Source organism: Uranotaenia lowii, chromosome 1, assembly GCF_029784155.1.
Source record: "Uranotaenia lowii strain MFRU-FL chromosome 1, ASM2978415v1, whole genome shotgun sequence".
In the NCBI taxonomy this organism is placed as follows: Eukaryota; Metazoa; Arthropoda; class Insecta; order Diptera; family Culicidae; genus Uranotaenia; species Uranotaenia lowii.
The window spans coordinates 71,827,011-71,846,830 of NC_073691.1; the positions used below are offsets into that span (position 1 = coordinate 71,827,011).

General features: G+C 37.5%; 2 protein-coding genes across 3 annotated transcripts in view; one reads left to right on the forward strand and one right to left on the reverse strand.

Moving 5' to 3' along the window:
* Window positions 1–7,314: 7,314 nt before the first annotated feature.
* Window positions 7,315–17,424, reverse strand: LOC129755276 (glutathione synthetase-like). 2 transcript variants are annotated; one of them, XM_055751705.1, is made up of 6 exons: window positions 17,036–17,424; window positions 14,874–15,086; window positions 8,996–9,129; window positions 8,477–8,519; window positions 7,639–8,414; window positions 7,315–7,573 (listed from the first exon to the last, which is right to left on the reverse strand). In XM_055751705.1, the coding sequence occupies exons 1-6, from the start codon at window positions 17,192–17,194 to the stop codon at window positions 7,447–7,449; spliced, it is 1,452 nt and encodes a 483-aa protein (XP_055607680.1). In that variant the 5' UTR covers window positions 17,195–17,424; the 3' UTR covers window positions 7,315–7,446. The 2 variants fall into 2 exon arrangements, with proteins under 2 accessions (XP_055607680.1, XP_055607671.1); XM_055751696.1 differs by lacking the exon at window positions 8,996–9,129 and adding an exon at window positions 14,450–14,622.
* Window positions 17,425–18,308: 884 nt separating this feature from the next.
* Window positions 18,309–19,820, forward strand: part of LOC129751740 (28S ribosomal protein S9, mitochondrial) — a 76,434-nt gene continuing 74,922 nt past the window's right edge. The window contains exon 1 of the mRNA XM_055747427.1: window positions 18,309–18,524. The gene's annotated coding sequence lies outside the window, so the exon portion shown is untranslated. The remainder of the gene's footprint in view (window positions 18,525–19,820) is intronic.

The following is a 19,820-nucleotide window of genomic DNA, read 5'->3' on the forward strand; positions in this document are numbered from 1 at the left end:
GCGCGTGGTGTTTTTCACCGTAGGGGGGTTACACAGGCAGGACCCGTTCTTCGTTCGTCTGCTGTGGCCTTGTGTTCTGTGACGTATCAGCAGGATGACGACGACGACGACGTCTAATGTTGTATGTATGCGTAACATTCGAACCGCATATTAAGAACAGTATCCTTTCTTTATGCATTGCGAGGGGTGGTGGCGGTTTCTGGATTTCCCGTTTTCCTGTTTTGGTGTCTCGGTGTATGGGTGTGTTGAGCTGTCAATTTTCCAGACTGCTTTCTCCTCGTGGATGTATGGGGCGAAAATCGCTAATGTTTAGGAATTTTCTTTATCAGCTCCTGGTAACATTTTTCGCTCACATGAAGGTGGCGCTGCCTCCAGCTTATTATTCAAAAAGCATTGAAAATGCTTCTTAAGAGTGTGGTGTGTTGCTCTGTAGGATAAAGTGTTCCTCTATGCGCCTATCGGGTTAAATGCGCCAATGACTGTTCGACGAAATGGCTGGCAAAACAACATATCAATTTAATCAATGCATTTTGAGAGTAATACGCTTGAACATGAAAGTCCATTAACACTTCCGGTGAAAATGAACGTAAAAAAAACAATACAAAACTCAAAATAAAAAAAACACGACACAACCAGCGTGTGTAACGCGCTGAAAGATAACATTCCAGCCAGACTCGTTTTTAACACTTTCCTTTCCATGGTAGCACAGGGATGATCCACAACTTCGCACATCTCGCATTTGAACAGCGCGCTTTGGATCAACACCATTTTCGCACCGAATGTGCAGGTATGAATGAAGAACTATTGCAAAAAATTTGAAGCAAATCGATTCACTAGTTTTTGTTCGGCAGATCAAAAACTACGCTAAAGTCGCATTCTTTTTTCAAATTTAAATCAACTTCAATTTCACAAGTTTTAAAAACTATCATTAACATTTCTTCAGACATATGTAGAAACTTGATGAAAAACGGGATTATAGGAAATCGGAATAAACAAAAAATATCTGCCATCCAAGTTTAATATGATAGAAGCTCAATTTAACTTATTGCGCAATTAATAAGCCACTGTCTCTATTCACCCCAACTGAAGGAGAGGGGTGTTTGGTATCCCCATTTCGGTTTCAGCATCAACATTTCTAAGTAATTTTTCATCAAAATTAAAAATATTATCTTTCCGATTTCCTTTGGTCCCCCAGGTGATTTTTAGAGTAAAAACCAAAACTTTGAGCGCTTTAAGGCATCCCTGAATCAAGCCCGATTGAGCTGAAATTTCGCCCAGGGCCAATCTACAAAATGTATATGGTCGGTTTTAAAAATTCGATCATCAAATTTTTACCATAGATCCATTGCTTCCTCAATATACAGCCTGGAGCTCCGCTCTAGAGATAGAGTGCAACAAATCCCTAATTACGGAGCGCTTTTTATCGTTACGAATATAATTTCCGTTGGCAAAATCCCGGGAGAGTTACGATGCAGGAACAGTTAAAGGAGTGCGTGAAACTCAACGAATATCGCCAGTTGTCAAGTTAGGAACATGTAGTGGACCGCAGCAAAATGTCATCATTTCTGTAGAATTTAACTAGGGTAAATGAGCCTAATTTCGCTATATTTTGTCAGAGGTTTTTAGATTTGATATTATTACGCCGAATCTTTAATACTTAGATATACAATTTTTTGGTAATTTAGTTTCAATTTTTTTTCTGAACTCTGTTTTGGTTTGAAATAATCATTTCAAGCCTTAATTTACGAAAAATATCAGGTTTTATAAAGTGTGTCGATGTTCCTAATTTGGCACTTATTGTTCCTTATGTTAACATATGGGTGTTCAAATGTATCAGCGTACCCAATATTACACTATTTGTTCCTGATTTTGCATATGGGTCTGTTTTTTTAATACTTTAATGAGAAAAATCTCAAAACTCACCTTTTTATAAATTTTACAACGTATTTGGAATATGAATAGAGAATTAAGGACTATTTAAATTCTACACAATATTCCTTTACGCTAGTTTTGAAGAAAGTAGTGGATGTTGAGCTTATTAAAATTCAAACTTTTACTATTCCAATGGATACATTTATTATATTTCAAAAGTAAAAAATTCATTGTAATGGATACAAATAAGTACAGTCAAACAGAGCATCATGCAACAGCTGGTTCGATGCAACATTTGTGTACCTCAACCACAAAATTTATTTAACTTTTATTTTAATATCTATATATATAAAAATGAATTTCTGTCTGTCTGTCTGTCTGTCTGTCTGTCTGTCTGTCTGTCTGTCTGTCTGTCTGTCTGTCTGTTCCCTATAGACTCGGAAACTACTGAACCGATTTGCGTGAAACTTGGCAGGTGTGGGTATTGGAGGCAGGGGAAGGTTCCTATTGTGGTTTGAGACTCCTCCCACTAACAGGAAGGGGGGGAGGGGCCTCCCAAACAAAAGACAATTTTTTGCATAACTCGAGAACCCATCAAGCAAATGGTATCATACTTGGCATGGGGTGGAATTTGGGAACGAGGAATATTTCTATGAATATTTGGTACCCCTCCCTCCTTTCAGTGGTGTGATAGGAAGGGGGGAGGGGGGCTACCTTACAATTTTTCATATAACACGAGAACTAATCAAGATATTGGATCCAAATTTGGCATGTGAAGGTATTTGGATACGAAATATATTTCAATGATTATTTGAGACCCCTCCCTCTTTCCAGTTGAAAGGGGGAGGGGCCTATTTCATATTTTTTTTATATAGTTCAAAAACTAATAAAGCAATTTTAACTAAATTTGGCATGGGAGGGTATTTGGATACGAAAAATATTTCTATGATAATTTGAGACCCCTCCCTCTTTCCAGTAGGGAGATATAAAGGGGGAGGGGCCTCTTTTATAGTTTTCAACATAACTAAGAAAGTAATTAAGCAAATGGAACCAAACTTGGCATGGGCGGGTATTTGGGAACGTGGCATGTTCTAATGATTGTTTGAGACCCCTTCCTTCTTACAGCGGGGTGGAAGGAAAGAGGGAGGGGAGTTTCATACAATTTTTACTGCATAACTCAAGAACTAAAACAGCAAATGGAACCAAATTTGGCATGGAACGATATTTGGGTACGAGAAATGCTTCTATGAATATTTGGTATCCATCACTCTTTCGAAGAGGTGCATGAAAAGGGGGAGGCGAGGTCTCCCTTACAATTTTCAGTATAACTGGAGAGCTGATCAAGCAAATTGAACCATATTTGACATGTGAGTGTATTTGGATACGAGAAATGTTTCTATTATAAATTGAAGCCGTACCTTTTAAGCGGTAAGATATAAAGGAAGAAGGGGGGGTTTCCATTTTCTTCCATAACTCGAGAATTAATCGAGCAAATGAAACCAAATTTGGCATCAAAAAGTATTTGAGTACGAAAAATACTTCTATGAATATTAAGTTATCACCTCTCCATTGAAAGAAGAGAACGGATGGTACTCCCTTTCAAGTTTATACAAAACTCAAAAATTTACTACGTAAATAAAACCAAATTTGGCATGGCATGGAATATAGGAAGAAAAGAGGGAAGCTTACATTTAACTTTTATTTTACAAAATCCGAGAAATGGACAATACTTAACATGGAAAATCATTTTGGTATGACTCTATGAAAATTTGACACATCATCCTCCTTTCAGTGAGAAGGTACATGGGAGGAGGGAGGTGAGCCCAATACAATTTTGTTAGCATATGTTCTCAATTTATGCTTACGAAGCCAACAAATGGAAACAAATATGGCATGGAAAGGTAATTGGTTACGAGATATGTTTCTACGATTGTTATAGACTCTTATGCTTTACAGTGTATAGAGGGAAAGAAAGAAAGGGGCTCCATACAATTTTTGTTGTAAAGCTCAAATACTATATTTGATATAAGAGGATTTTTGGGAACGAAAAAAATATTTATTAAAGATTACAATCTCCATTCAGCAGGGGGTGAAGGGAAGGACAAGGGGGGCTCTCTAATCAGTTTTTTAGCATAAATCCAGAACATATCAAGCAAAAACAACCATACTTTATAAGTTAGATTATTTACGAACGATTAATTTGGGACCGTTCTTTTTTAGGGCGAAACTTAAGGAAACAGATGAAAATTATCAGATCTTTAAAACAAATTTATAAATCGAGATTCAGAATATAAGTTATGGTTTGTGTTGCAATTTGAAACTCCAGCTGAAGCTCTCATTTTATAGTGGTTGCTTAAAATAATACCAAAAACAGTAAAAATTTGAATGATTTCTGAAAATATCATTTGATTCTGAAAGGTGTAGCAAAGCACACCGGGTCAGCTAGTAATGTAATAAAACTATCATTTAATGATAACAAAACGATGATGCCATAGTTTCTCACATCGTGAGAGAGTTTCATGAAGTTTTTGATTCTCATAGAAAATTCGAAAAATAAAAAATTCTACATTTTTGATGCCGTAAAAAAACTTTACACAATGTGACGGATTGACTTAGTGATATTAACTACAAACTTTATATGGAATTTATTATCCTACATCAACACTATTAGTTTATGAATATTTTTCGGACAATCATTTAATTTTTTAAAATAAATATTTTTAAAATTCCGTTACCAGTCTGCATGTAAATCAATGATTCACAGTTTAAATCTTATTCCTATATGCTAAAATATGATGTAAAATTTGTGTAGTACTTTTTATCTCTAAATGTATCAGCACCCTTATGCTTTCTTTTTAAAAATAAATCTTTGACAGAAAAAATATAAACTTTAATTCGAACAAAATCAAGAATAACTGCACATCGCGCTTTTGCGTAGCGAGATCACAAATATGTCAAAAACTATAACTATTCAAACTTTTTTTTTTTGATTTTTCATTAAAAACAAAGGTTTTTGCAACTTAGATACCCCTTTTTCTTAGTAGGATGAAAATCGCATGTTTTGTAAGTTCCAAAATAACTGGTGGAACCAATTATTTTTCTGACTACGTAAATTTGATGTCCCATTAACTTTAAAACTTTTGATGTACAAACGGTACGATTATCAGTGGACATTAGGTTTTTAGAAGCCATTGAAGTTGAAAAGTGTTGCATGATGCCCCAAATGACGGTATACAACGTGTTTTATGGAGATTTTTTTTTTAATTTTTCCTTTCGATTCTGTTCTCGTTGAGAAGCTCTCTGTAACTTGATGGTTTCCTTCACTGTCGCGAAGGGTGCGTTCTTTACAACCTGGCGAAAATATTTTTTCAACATTTTTAGCTTTGAGATATACTGCCGTTGGTCGCATAATTGTCACATGTGACATTTCTACGTTTTTCACTTTTTGATGCCAATCGTCATAATTTAATACGTATTATTAAAATTCTTTGTCGAAACATAAAGTTTATTCTAGAAATTTCAAGAAAAATTCAAAGTCAATTTGTCACACTGGGACAAATGGACGCATAACTGTCACACTGAGACGATTGGACGCATATTTGTCACACTCTAGAAAAGACCGTGTTATAACTTTGGAGCGTCTTAATAGAATTTCACCAAACTTGGCATACGTGTTCTTGATAGTCGGGAAGGGATCACGGAGATATAAAGAGGGGGCGGGTCACTGTTTTCGCGACATCCCAGCATGTGCAAGAAAAACTCTGCAAACTGCTTCGGGTTCGTTGCTGGCGCTTGGAAGAGTGCATGCAAACGTACCTGCTTCACTGCATCAGTCAAATTATTACTCTTCCGGCGCCGTGTAACTGTAGTCCACAATTAGCCAGGATGGCCATTTGTGATTGTCGGTGGTTTTAGCAGACCATTTTTTTGGTTTTGCTTTGAGTTTTTGATTTTGACGCACTTCGCAGAATACCGGTGATGTCTGTTTTTAATGTTTACGAACTATTCCGCCAGAGTTACTTCATCTGGAACTTGTCCCAGGACCGTATTCACTTCAAACGGATTGATTGTCCTCTTCTGGTATCGCTTCTCTCGTGGTTGCGACATTTTCAGCACGGCTGCTGACAATTAGTTGAAGAAATGTTGCTTCCTGATAAGTGAGTGAGCTGCCGCAAATTGCTCCTCCGTGCTGTTTTATTGATCGCCCCGTTAAAGACTTTGTTTGTCACCAGATAATAATCGCTTTCAAATAATCCGATTCAGACATGATTTTTTCAATTTAAGCTTCCATTCACGAATAAAACACAAAAGCCACACACGAAATACTAAACCAAACATCTACTGGGAAAATGTTCGTGGTGTGACAAATATGCGTCCATTTTTCGACTATTCATAGAATTTCGCGGCATAAATGTCACACAACGATTTTCATTAAAAAAACAGTTCATTTTCGAAAAATTTGATCGAGGCTCATTTGATAGGAGCATACTTCAGAGATCCACGGCATTGGAGTCAACAAAAATTGCGAAACTGTGCAATAACAGCAAATTGTTTTTGTGAAACTTTGATTGCGTTTTTCTCGCTTTGCCTTTTTGTAACATGTGACAATTATGCTTCCAACGGCAGTATACTGAAGTAAAAAAAAATCTTGTTTTATTAGCTCAAAACAGTTTATTTTAACAGATCGTTGAAAATTATGTTAAAACACAATTCTATCAATCAAATTTATTTTAAATACATTCTATGACTCTGATATAGTTTGGGAAACTTTGACTTTGTCCATAATAAGGAACACATTGAAAATAGTGTTCCTAATTGTGGACATATGCTTTTATTTAGTTTTTACACGAAAAAACATGGTTCTAACATACTAGTTACCTAAATAATGATAAAAAACAATCCGACGAAAAATTTCAAAAAAATCTGTTGACAAATTCAGCTTTAATCTTCTATTTCTAAACAGGTGTTTTTTAAGAATTTTGCTAACAATTCCATACAATTTGGACAAACTTTGAAACAATCCGGATTTTACCAATAAATCCTGTGAGTTAGAAAACTAATTTGTGTGTAAAATTAAAGTTCACATGATCCTTTACATTATCTTTTTTTTTTTGATAATTGTGATAAGTGAAAAATAACATCAAAAACAGGCAAAATCGAACAGTATGTTAACATTAGGTACACATGCCAATTAGGAACACTTACCCTACTAGTTCAAAGCTCAAAACCTGCAAAATAGGCTTTTTATGAATGTATGAATTTAGAAACAGTTATCTTCTTTCGGTCTTCTAGAAATTATTCGATGTTTGAAACTGTAGACTTTTGAATCAACTGTTTTTCATACTACCCTAAATAAAAAATATGAAAAGACGCAGCAAGATATGATAGTAGGTAGTAAAGGTATTCGTTCTTTTATCGTTCAAAACAGAGAAACCGTTGATGTGTTTTCATAGTAGGTATATTATTGCAAAATAGATTGTACAAATATATGAATAAAACTCTTCAAATCATGTTCTCAATGTCTATGACATTTTGATTAACTGTGCCCGCAACAAAAACCCATTAACTCCACCTTCAATCGATCAGATAAGGACTATCAAGCGCACCCCATCCGGCCGCAACGCCACCCTCATCAGCACTGGATAGTTTCGTTCGCAACATGTGGCCCACCTGTTTGTTGTACACAATGTTGTCCTTGGTTCTAAAACAGAGAATTGTTTTTTTTTTATTTTTTACTATTGCTCAAAAGATGCCACTGAATCTCACCCGATGATGGTTCCGAAAATGCCGAGTTCGGAGACGAGATCTACGATTTCCGGTTTTTCCGTTGATCCAGGTCGTACCATGTATCCCCGGGACAGTGGCGGAAAGATGCGTTCCATCAGAATCCAAGCCGAAAGTTCTTCTTCATTCATTTTGGCCAGTGCGTTAGGAATATCTTCTCCGTAGACATTGTTACCGCCGCCCTCCCTTTGGGGTTTCAGCACGTAACGTTCCGGATTGGCGAGTGCCAACTTGATAGCATTCTCCCCGCCTTCCGCTTTGTCCAGCGAATACAGTCCGGTGAATATTTCTTTGATTAATCCAATTTGCTTGTCGTTGGAGATGAAGCGTTTCAATGTTCCTGGTTTAGCGAGAGCTTGTTGCACTTTTTTGGTTCCAGCCAAATGGTACTGTATCGAAGGGCACTTAATGGCAGCGGATCGTTCCATAAGGAGTCGGGCATCCCATTCAGCTGTACCATGGTAGTGTCCTGGTTCATACCCAGCCCGGAAATAAATTACAGACACCTCTTGACCGTTTAAAAGTAGCTCTTTTGAGGTCCCCAGTTTACCCTGTTGAGAAATTTGCGTGAGGGTTCTTCTCAAAACCTGGATGTGCGGATAGGTTTCCCTAATGTAGAACTCATGAAAACGTTGATCGCAGATATTGTACGTAATGTCCTCGATGACAAATAGAATCGCAGCCTGTGGACGGTTCTGAATTTTCCATGCTTCGACCATAGCATCACAAAGACCCGATAATGCACGATTTTCCGGCAGCTAGAAATGCGATTTTTGGGTCTTAGGATTCATCGAAGATCAACCTTTCGATCTATACTTACATTGGCGAGCTTATCAGTATGGCCAAGTTCGTTCAAGATGTAACTAATTTTCGAAAAAATATATTGTAATTATGGTATTAATCGAATGTTTTTCGAATCATAAACAGACAAACCATGCGCTATAATAGATACTACATTCATAGGTCATCGGGAAGAAGATCGAAAATCTAGTGTGGTTGAAATTTTAGGAGAAAAAACGGAAGTCGTAGCCTCCACCATGATCGAAAACAAAAAATGTTTATGAAATTGAAGTCTCCAATAAATACTACCAAAAACTTTTTAGATTGGGTCAGGCGTATTGTTTCAGAGAGAGCAACTTATACAAAGCTTGCGATTAATGAAGCCTATAAACGTTAGTGACGTATTTGTGCAATAGAAAAATCATATCCGAACTGTGCTAGTCGAACAGAAAAAAACGTAAATAAAAAAATGCTAATAATTGTAGGAATAAATGCTAATCGAAACGATAAAGCTTACAAAACTACAAGATATGTATGGTTCAAAGGAAGTAGAGAATACCTATGCATCGGTGTCAGATAGGTTGAAATACCGCCGAAACTGGAGGCGATGGTGTTGATCTCCACCTGCTTAATCGCATTCGAATCGATAAAGTTGGCCAGATAGTCAGACCGCAGTAAAGCTAGCGAGTTCGGCTGGAAACAACGCGATTCAAGTTGGCGTCCGGATAAAAGGGAAGGATATTATTATCAAGCAGATGATCGCCACCATAACATCCGAAAACGGATTATCTTTGGGTAATGATTTTAAGTTAAAGGTGTTCGTCCTCTGAGCTAATAATCGGTGACGTCCAGTTTTTTTTACTTACAACTCGACCGACGTCTGTAGCTATTTAAAAACTTTTTACAATCCGACCTGACGACTGATGACAGCATTGAGGTACAAAGTTTCTACGGTATTTGTAAAGATCCCAGATCAAATAATTCTACCGGCAACATATATCGATTAACTTTATTCATGCGAGTGTTATTGTTAAAAATCACGTCGTTTTAGTCAAACAATTATTATTCAAGGGTTATCGACTTGTCCAATGTTAAACGATTTTATGCGTTGATTTTAAAATCCTTCATAATCAGTTCTCCATCTCCTTGTCCAGAATCCTTCACCCAAATAAGGTCTTATAAGTCAATTTATCATAGGTAATAAGATTCATATCGCTTGACTCGTTTCATTTTCAACCAGAAAGAGATAATGTATGCCATTGATTTGTAAGGTGATAGGTAAGCCTTAAAAAAAACAATAAAATTGAGGTAGGTCTTTGAGTGAGTGATGGATACGGTTCAATTGAATACAACTCGTTCATTAGTTAGCCGAGATAGCCTCTTAATGTCAAGAAACCTAGAATTAATCCTATAATTATAATATAATAAGGCTCCACGGTACGAACGTTCCAAGATGGACATGCCATCTACCATAGCTGCGGCAACACCCACGAGCTTGGAACAGCTTTTATAGTGATGGGAAAGCTTCAAAAGCGCTTGATCGGGTGGTGGCCGATCAACCCACGAATGTGCCGGTTGAAAATCAAGGGCCGGTTCTTCAACATCAGCATCATCAACGTGCACAGCCCTCACTTCGGAAGTACCGGTGACAAAGACGAATTCTACCGCAGCTGGAGCGTGAATACGACCGTTGCCCAAAACGTCAAGATGGTTATCGGGGATTTTGACGCTCAGGTCGCCCAGTAGCAGAAATTCAAACCGACAATTGGAAGGTTCAGTGCGCACCAGCTGACCAACGAAAACGGCCTCAGACTAATAGATTTCGCCGCCTCCAAACGAATGGCCGTACATAGTACCTTTTTCCAGCACCGCCTCCCACACAAGTACACTTGGAGATCACCGTACCAAACGCAATGACAGATCGACCAAGTTTTGATAAATAGCCGGCATTTCTCGTACATCATGGACGTCAGATCCTGTCGAGGCGCCAACACCGAATCAGACCACTATCTGGTGATGGTGAAGATGCGCCCAAAACTCTCCGTAGTGAACAACATATGAAACCGACGCCCGCCTCGGTTAAATATCGGACGAATGAAGCAACTTGAGGTCGCAGAAGACTACGCTCGAAGCACTGTTGGGATACCATCAAGACAGCCATCAACAGCCCTGCGGAGAACGTCTTCGGTCATGTGGAACGAACGACTGATTCGACGAGGAGTGTAGGAAGGTGATGGACGAAGAGGCCGGCGGCGTAGCCAACGATGTAGAGGGGCCACTTCCAACGATGAGTGATGGAGGGACGGATTCATGGAGGGACGGTCAACGACGGACCAGATCTTCACATTACACAAAAAATGCCATGAACACCGAGTCCTTACGCACCACCTATTCATCGACTTCAAAGCCGCGAACTACAGGATCGACCGTGACGAGGTATGAAAAATCATGGACGATTACGGCTTTTCCGGGAAGCTGACCAGACTGATCAAGGCGACGATGGATAGAACGCAGTGCTGTGTGCGGATTTCGGGTCCTGCATGATGTGGCGCTAGAAGATGTTATTCGACGAGCGGTGGGTGAAATGCGGGGCACGATTTTCAACAGATCCAGTCAACTTATCTGCTTTGCCGATGACATTGATATAGTCGGAAGATCATCTGCGGCGGTGGAGGAGATCTATCGCAAACTAAAACTCGAAGCAGGAAGGATTGGGTTGATGATGGCCTGCGGATCCGAGACCGACCGATTCCGCTTGTTCAATTATAACAAGGTCACGATGGACGGCGACGAGTTGGAGATAGTCGAAGACTTTGTCTATCTCGGCTAACTCGTAACCGCAGACAATGACACCGGAAGTCGTGCCTACTATGGACTCCACAAGCAACTACGGCCGAGAAGACTTAGCCCTCGCACGATCCATGTCTCGTGCTCGTAGAGAACAACCGGTCTAATGAGCGTCATATTGTTTTATTGTTTTATTGTTTTAAAAACCATCTGACATAGTTGTCTTAATGATATACTTAATTTAAGGTTACATAAAAGTTACATTGCACGAACGATGATGTTTCTAATTATTATTTCTCAATTCGTCACTTAAATAAGATTCAATCCGTCGTTTAAAGGTTGTTGTACATACATTGAAGTCAAAAAGCGTATAAAAACGTAGAAAGCTTATTTTTGCGGAACGTAAAGGGTCGTTACTTCCATACCGAGTGCTTCTTGATTCTAGTGAAAGCCAGTCACGATTTCTCAGAGCTCTTTCAGGGGCATAGATATTACATCGAGAAAGAAGCCATGAACAATCGATTTCATTTCGTAAAACCTTCGCCACGAACAGTGACTGGCCGATGGCATGACGATCCGAGAGTGTGTGAAATCCCAGTAGGGCACAACGCTGAACATACGGTGGCAGGTTAAGAGGGTTCTCCCAAGGCAATTCCCGAAGAGCATATCGTACGAATCTTCTTTGAATTGCTTCGAAACGCGCAATCCACACAGCTTCAAAAGGCCACCACACTAGGCTTGCAGATTCTAATGTTGAACGAACCAAACAGCAGTATAGAGCTCGCAGGCAGACAGGATCAGTGAATTCTTTGCTCAAACGTAAGATAAATCCCAGCATCCGGTTAGCTTTCTCGATAGTTGCAGAGTAGTGGTGCTTGAAAGTCATATACAGGTTACACTTAGTGCGAGGGCTAAGTCTTCTCGACTGCATTGCTCGAGGATGACCTGCGTACACTCGGAGTATTCGAGCGACGACTGTTAAGAACCATCTTTGGCGGCATGCAGAAGAACGGAGTGTAGAGGCGAAGGATAAACCACGAGCTCGCGCGACTCTACGGCGAACCCAATATCCAGAAGGTGGTGAAGGCTGGCCGGATACGCTGGGCAGGATATGTTGCGAGAATGGCGGACGACTGTCCTGCAAAACAACAAGTGTAGCGTGTTCTGGCGAATGTGGGATGTCCGAGAAATTGGAGAACGGTTGCCATGGACCGAGTGAGTTTAAGGAGTTATGTTCGTCAAGTTATGTCGTGAAACCAAATACTACGAAAATAAAATAATTATTCGTGCAAAATGGTATTAAAATCTACTTTCAAGGCATGATAGCAGAAATGGGTTTTTAGGCAATCGTTTGTGTTTGCTGGAAACATGTTTGTACCGTGTATTGACGAGCATAGAAACAAACAGTCGTGGTTGAATCATCGAATTTGCACACGCATTTGTGTAATGTATGGCGGCCTTTAGGAACAAGGGAACGTGTAACAAGTGAGAGAGGCTCGGTTTGTTGGGCAACGAACGCTCGTGTACGTTTCCGTGTACGAAGGTCAGGTTGAATTGTTTTTTTCGCATTTGCTCTGTTTGAGGCGCTATAACTACTTACTCCGGCAAAGTTGTAGCCAGAAAAATTACCGGCTCTTTATATTGGAATAAATTATTACAGAAAAATTAAAAAAGTGACATTCTCCGAACAGATTTTTGCATTTTTCCATACAAAACTCCAACCAAAACAAGTATAATCTTTTTTTTTAATCTGCAAAAAGTCCGTTGTTTTTTTTTTTTTTTTTTTTCAATGGCCCGCCACACTCCCCCACACCAAAAAACTCAATTTGAGCCTCCTGGTAATGGACACATCAGTTCTCGGCACGTCTGGCAGCTAAGATAAAAGAATTCAAGATCGCGTTCAAAATTTACTCATGCCGAGAACTCAATTTTTTTTTATTTAATGTGCGAGGTAATGTAACTTTAAGCAAAACAAATAACACTAAAAGTGAATCTCAGTGGAAAAAGTTTCCTTTGAAGAGATCCACTTAGAAAAAAGGGAATTAAATTAAATAATTAAATAATTACTTATACTAATACTAATACTAATACATATAATTATAAGCAAAAAAAATTAAAACTTATAATTAGGATTTATTAAGGAAGGTTTTGACCAAAAAAGAAACTTATTAGATTATAGGCGTTTTGAAATTCAAAAAAGGTTGCAATTCAACCGACCCTATAATTACACAGACACACCTAACGAACTCAATCGGATGGAGGATTCTGGACGATATGAAAATACAATTTATTCCGTCACATGCAAAACAGCTTTAGTATAATATATTGATCTGATGCGTTTCTGTTGTTTTTTTTTAGGGTGACGATTTTGAAAGAAACTTAACAGGAAAACAATTGATCGTACAGTTGAAGCAAATCTACAGGAAAACATCAAACAGAACTACGATAAAATAACAAAGTTTCGACTTAACATTTGAGCAATGACTAGCATGAATGTGGTTTCGAAAGTGTTAATTTATCTATTCGTTTTTCATAAATTTTGTAACCATTAAAATTAAGACCTATTATTTCTCTCGACTTACCAAGAAGGAAGTAGGATCGATTTAATGTCAATTTTACCTATGTTGATACAGTTTCTCGGGGAAAAGAATTTAGATGAATTGACATTATGCCTCTCGGTTGGTCAAGCACGGTCAAGAAACAACTCTCCCCAATATCGCAATAATTTTAAACAAGCCGATAAAACTTAACCAAAAAAAAGAAAAACATGCTGTTATGCGGCGTGGTTATTCAGATAAGATAAGTTTTTGTCATGTTTGATGGCATGCAGGCTGTTGAGCTCTATCAATTTCACAAACATTTTTGTGTTTGATTATTTAGGTTTTTTTTTTGGAAAAAATATAGGCAAAAATTACAAAGTTGACAGAATTCGAACTGCTGAGAAAGAAAACTTTTACTCTGGTGAATGAGTATGTAATGTTTCCGATTAGTGAGGAAAGTAATCTACGAATTACAACTACGAAATAAAAAAGAAAATGAAATGTTTTAAATATTGAGTGTAGCATGAAAATAAGGATGAATATGAAACGTTCCAAAAGATCAACGTCAGGCACAACTTCTATCGAACGGATTGTAGGTTTAGAAATGATAAGATAAAACAGCTTCTCTCTAATGACATTCATTTGAAGGTTGCTACGGGGTGCAAATGTGTGGGAGGGAAGTTAACCTTTGCACTGCCTTGCTGGCCGGTCCCAGGTGCCCGAAACCGGAAGCGATGGCATTGATTTCCACCTGCTTCCAACAGCAGTAGGGCTTCGCTCGGCTACACTGAACTTGGCAAGCGTTTTCGCATCTCGTTTCCAGCATCAAATCGGATCGTAAAAGGCCCAGCGATATCGGCTGGTTTGTTTGTTTGTAATAGTTTGTTTTTTTTTATCAATAAGTTTTATGTGGCGACATTGCAGGATTGCAATCGTTAAGGTGGTTCAATGGGGTGATGCAGATTAGCAAAGCTTATCAGTAATTTAAATTTAATTGCGAATCGAACGTATTTCGTTTGAGTATTTCTTAGTTTTGGTGGTCATTATGGATGATGATTTGTTTTTGTGAATTGGTATGAGCGGTAAAGGATGATAAATAAAATATAATACCTGAGTGATCCCTTCATTCATAACGGTTTCGTAAATCTCGAATAATGAACCTGTAAACGTATCAACCTTGATGGTATTTTTAAGGGTGTCCCGGAGAAATTCCGAATCGTGAGCCACAGCATGCATCAACTCGTTCAGGGTAAGTTGAAGCTTGATCGCCTTTTCGAACTCTTTCCTGGGAAATGAGCTCGGCGTGAGGATAAACGGTGCAAACTGTGAGAGAAAGATTATAAAAAATTATCATTTCTTGAAGTATTTAGATAATAAGCTATACATTTGAGTCAAATGACGTGATTCGGTACTGGTAGTTTCTTTGCGCCATCTTCTCAACGCTCATCTGAACTGGCATTATTATTGAATTTCAGTTAAAACACCAGTAAAACTGGAGATATAAATAGAAAAATCCAAAACCAATGAACGAATACATAAGGTGCATCGATAAGCCTCAGCATACAGAAAAAAACATGATTCATGCTTAAATTAGATAGCACGTGCTTTCGGAGTACAATACAATATTTAGAATACATCGATAATCAGGTACTGCATTTTGATTAATTTGTTTCAGATGAAGAAAGCTCTTTAAAGTTGGCAGTCATTTATGAATTTAAATTATTTAAACATTATAATGTATGTAGGTATGTATATAAATTACCAAAATTACGTTATAAAATACATATAACTTTATTTGTAGGGGAGATGAGGGCATAACGAGCACCCGAGGCATAATGAGAACTACGCTTTTCTACGAAAGTGCGTATTTTCTTAAATAAATTTTCATGAGGATTTGTTTCGTACTTCCTATAGTATTAATTTTTCACAAAAAAAGGAATCTCCTTATCATCTTTACAGAGATATTTAAAAAAAACTAGCTTGGTTCTAAAGTTACGAAAATATTATAATTTTTGAGCACCACGAAATAAGCTCTTATGATCTTAAAATAACCTTGATCAATAATGTACGCACTGCAACATGATGTACACATTGTTTCTCAATTTTTACCATCATAAAATTTTTGATTTTTCACTTTTATCAATTTTAAAACACGTTTTTACTTAAATTTGTTGACTAGGGGCATATAGAGCACCATATTATCGAGGCATAATGAGCATTTTCTGCCGTAGAATCTAGCAGCAAAATAAAATTGATTTAAAGCGCCACATCTTGACTAGTTTTCATCTGACAATTTAGCCTATTGGTAAGGTGTCGGAGAGGTAATCAAAAGACTAGAGTTAGATTTCTGTTCGAGGTGATTTTTTTTCCATTCACAATTCATGATCGATTTTTTTATTGTTACATTATACGGCTAGTAGCATCATCCTCCGAACAAAGCACTTAATGTATGAGCGTGCGTGAATTGTTTGTATTCTACAAACAGACCTAGATTATTTTGTTATTGCTTTGTTTGATGAATCTACGACTCACATGACTTCATCGAATTGAATTCGCTGCTAGATTCCCCGGCAAAAACGCACATCTTGCTCTGATTAATGGTGCTCATACTGCCTCAGGGGGGGTTCTCATTATGCCTCCACAGTGGCTGGTTTTCAGCTTTTGGCAAATTTTTTTACAATGCATTTTTTAACGTTTTCATCTAGTTTTTCACGTTTCAGCCCGTTAGGGAATAGGCTTTTCAAGTGTCTGAACACGAAACAATAATGTAACCTCCATATTATAGCTATTTTCTATGGTTAAATAACCGTTTTCCTTAAGGTGGCCATTATGCCCCCATCTCCCCTACCCCATGTACCTACATAAAGAAGATAGTGCTCTGCTAGGTTGGTGTGACGGTTCAGAAATACCAGTTGGTTGCATATTTGGCTTACTGGAATTCCAATAAATTGAAAAACAAACAATTGATACAAACATAAAGAAAATTTTGTAAATCCAATATGTTTAGCATTTATTTACCCGGCCATAACTAATTTTCTTTCCCACATCCGCCCACAGTGTGGGTGGAGCACCCTCATTGTACATAAACTTATGTAAACCAAGGTGGGTATATATTTAGTGTTTAGTATTTAGTGTATCTAAGAACCTTGATGTAAACAACGAACTTCGTCATCAAAACAACACGCATGAAAAGCCTGTTTCCTGCCAACGTCATTTCCATCCCATATTAACAAAATTTGTTTGTTTAATTTTAACTTTTCCGGAAAACCTACCTGTAACACGTCCGGATTGAATTCGGCTTTAGAACGCATCGCTGCCCCGTGCATGATGGCCCAATCCTTGGCCTTTTCTACCACATCCAGTAGTTTGGTTTCTTCAATCGGAAGCGGAATACAGGACTCAAGTAGAGGGACATCTTTGTTGGAACTCATTTTCGAAAGATTAGGAAACACCGAATTACTTGGACGATAGTGGACAAACTCCGTACAAACGCAGTGCCGGTTTAATGTTAACTAACACTGAATTCGAAAACGAAGACGGTAGGTAATACAATGATTCGACAGTTTAGCGGTGTCTTTTCGGGAGTAAATACTGTAAATTGATAAGATAAATGCGAAATAAGTACGTGCTAACCGAATGATACTCCTCTACTACTCATACCATACATGGGGCGGTGGAGCGGACACGATAGAACGAAAAATGTTTGTTTATGTTTTTGAAAAAGAGTATAAGGCATTTCCCCACTTGTCAGACGAACAGCTGATTTCTCATGTTTACATTTTCTCGGCATATCATGGTAGGGTAAACATAACAACAACATTACGCATGCTCAATGGCCAGATAATAACAAAATACAATTGGCAATGCAATTGTAGTCGTTTTGCAAGCGCACCTTGGTGAGGAGAATATAAATTCGTTATTTAATTCATTGTAAATTCATAACAAGTTGAGACATGAAGGTATGTTGATGCTTTTAATGAAAGAAATTTTTAAAAGAAAGCATTGAACAGTGCTTATCATCAAAGATCAAAATGGCGACCAGTTGGTGTTTACATTTTTCAAAACAAAAACAAAAAGCTACCCTACCACAATCTGTCTCAGGAAATACTCTATAGCAGCCAGGTTGGTTGATGATGGGGCTGATGAATTTAATGATGCTGATGAAATCATCCGATGATGGTGCCAGCATTGTGTGCTGCCATCAGAGAGCTTCTTGCTACAACCTCTTAAAATTTGAATAAAAACATAAAGGAAAGGTGATAGTTGAAAAATTTAAAATTAATGCTCATCTGCCAAAAAACGTATATATACTAAATTTACATTCAGAGAAAGGTTTTTTCTTAATATATAAGAACGTCTCTTGACACTCTTGACTCAAGAATCTTGAGCCTGCCGGAAGTTTTGGGAGCACTGTTTCGTTATAAACCTTTTAAACGCGTTTTGTTCCGGAAGAAGCTAAATAGTTAGTGAATTCATACCTCATACGGATTTAAAATACCTTAATTCTAAATTTTATGTGGAATCGATTGGTGCAGTTAACGTTGTAGTATCATGTTCGAAGTTAATAGAAATAACTCCGGGAATAAACAGTAATTTGCTATTTGAAGTGAAAAATGTTTGGTTCGAAGATGACGCACGCGATGGTGGCGTGAAAAATTTCTTGAAAAGTGTCATGAAAAATAACCACAGATGGCGCTGTTCAATAAGTTTGAATCCTGACTAGCGTTACTGATATCGAGATTGATTTGGTTACCTGTAGAAGTAAGTACTACAATTTTTTCTAATCTTGTTTTTTTTTAACTTTTTACGTGGAATTTGTTAGAAGAGCATATTAGCAGTGATAAGCTACAACGTCGTAAGCCGTTCTGATTACACGATATTCTTTCTTTTGCTGGATTTCACCATCATGTGCGCAAAACGCGGTGAAAACAAATCGTCTTCAGATCATTTCGCAATCTTTTTTTTATAATTCCTTTATTTGAAACGGCTCATGCCGTTAAGTTTTAAGGAGCCGAACTCGTTTTTAATTTTTCTACAATGGTCTGCTTAGCATTTCGCAATCTTCAGTATGTCAACTCTGAGCGTTTTTTTTTTTCTGGGATTTTAACACCTGGGCGTTATTCATCCCCCTCTGAGAGTTTTATATGGAAACTAAATGTATAGGTATAGTATCTGGTAGTATCACCAGAACCAAGTCCAAGTATGTCATCAGCGTTAATGTGACACTAGATTTGTTGGCAGGATTTTAAAAATTCGTTCCTAGATACGGGTTGAACTGAATAGTATAAAAAATTAAACAATTTTACATTCAAAATATATTTATTTTACTTGTATTGTATGTAACTTTTACAATAGTAGCTATAGTGACGTAGAAAATGGATGTATACAATATTCTTTATATATTGTTTCAATATACGTTTATGACTTGGATAACTTTGCCCAAACCCAAATAATTTCAACCTGGTTGGATTAAGGATTTCAATTAGGATTTGCTTCCTACAGTATTCCACTTGAAACTATTGAATTCACCCAACAAACACATTCTCGGATCAATTAATGCGTGTATGGTTGTATATTGTGGCGCTGAATGTATAGTTCATAAGACTAGTAAAATAGTACATGTTAATAAAATGGCTTATGAACTGTTTTGTGACGTTATTGTAAACTGTGCCTTTTCTATGAAGGCTGCAGAACTAATATTCCCAACAGTGGACCGAAACCCTGACAAATGTTTTAAGAATACAATACAATCAAATGTTCTTGTTTACTGTTGCTGGCTACATGGAATCGTCAGTACAGAAAGGTTTAAGCATATACTTAGATGCTTGGAAACTCCGATTATTAAATTACGATAATTTAATCCGATTACAATAGATTGGTTACTGTTACGCATTTAGAACTTATTTTTATGTTGCATTTTGATTAAATAATCAAATTTTGGCTAGTGTATTTCGAATTTGGAATGCTTTTATCGTTTCATTTCCATTCATCCCTGTCACAATATGTGGTTCTTTCCTCGTCCAATGACACGTAAAATTTTCTTGCTTAATTCAATAT

What these genes read in the sequence shown, in the direction of transcription:
- LOC129755276 (XM_055751696.1), bottom strand. Translation starts at nt 17,194, where the DNA reads ATGAGTTCCAACAAAGATGTCCCTCTACTTGAGTCCTGTATTCCGCTT. An exon ending in GCCAGCAAGGCAGTGCAAAG is followed by an intron (nt 8,520 to 14,449) that starts GTTAACTTCCCT and finishes TTCGAAAATTAG; the next exon opens with TTACATCTTGAACGAACTTG. An exon ending in ATTTTCGGAACCATCATCGG is followed by an intron (nt 7,574 to 7,638) that starts GTGAGATTCAGT and finishes TCTCTGTTTTAG; the next exon opens with AACCAAGGACAACATTGTGT.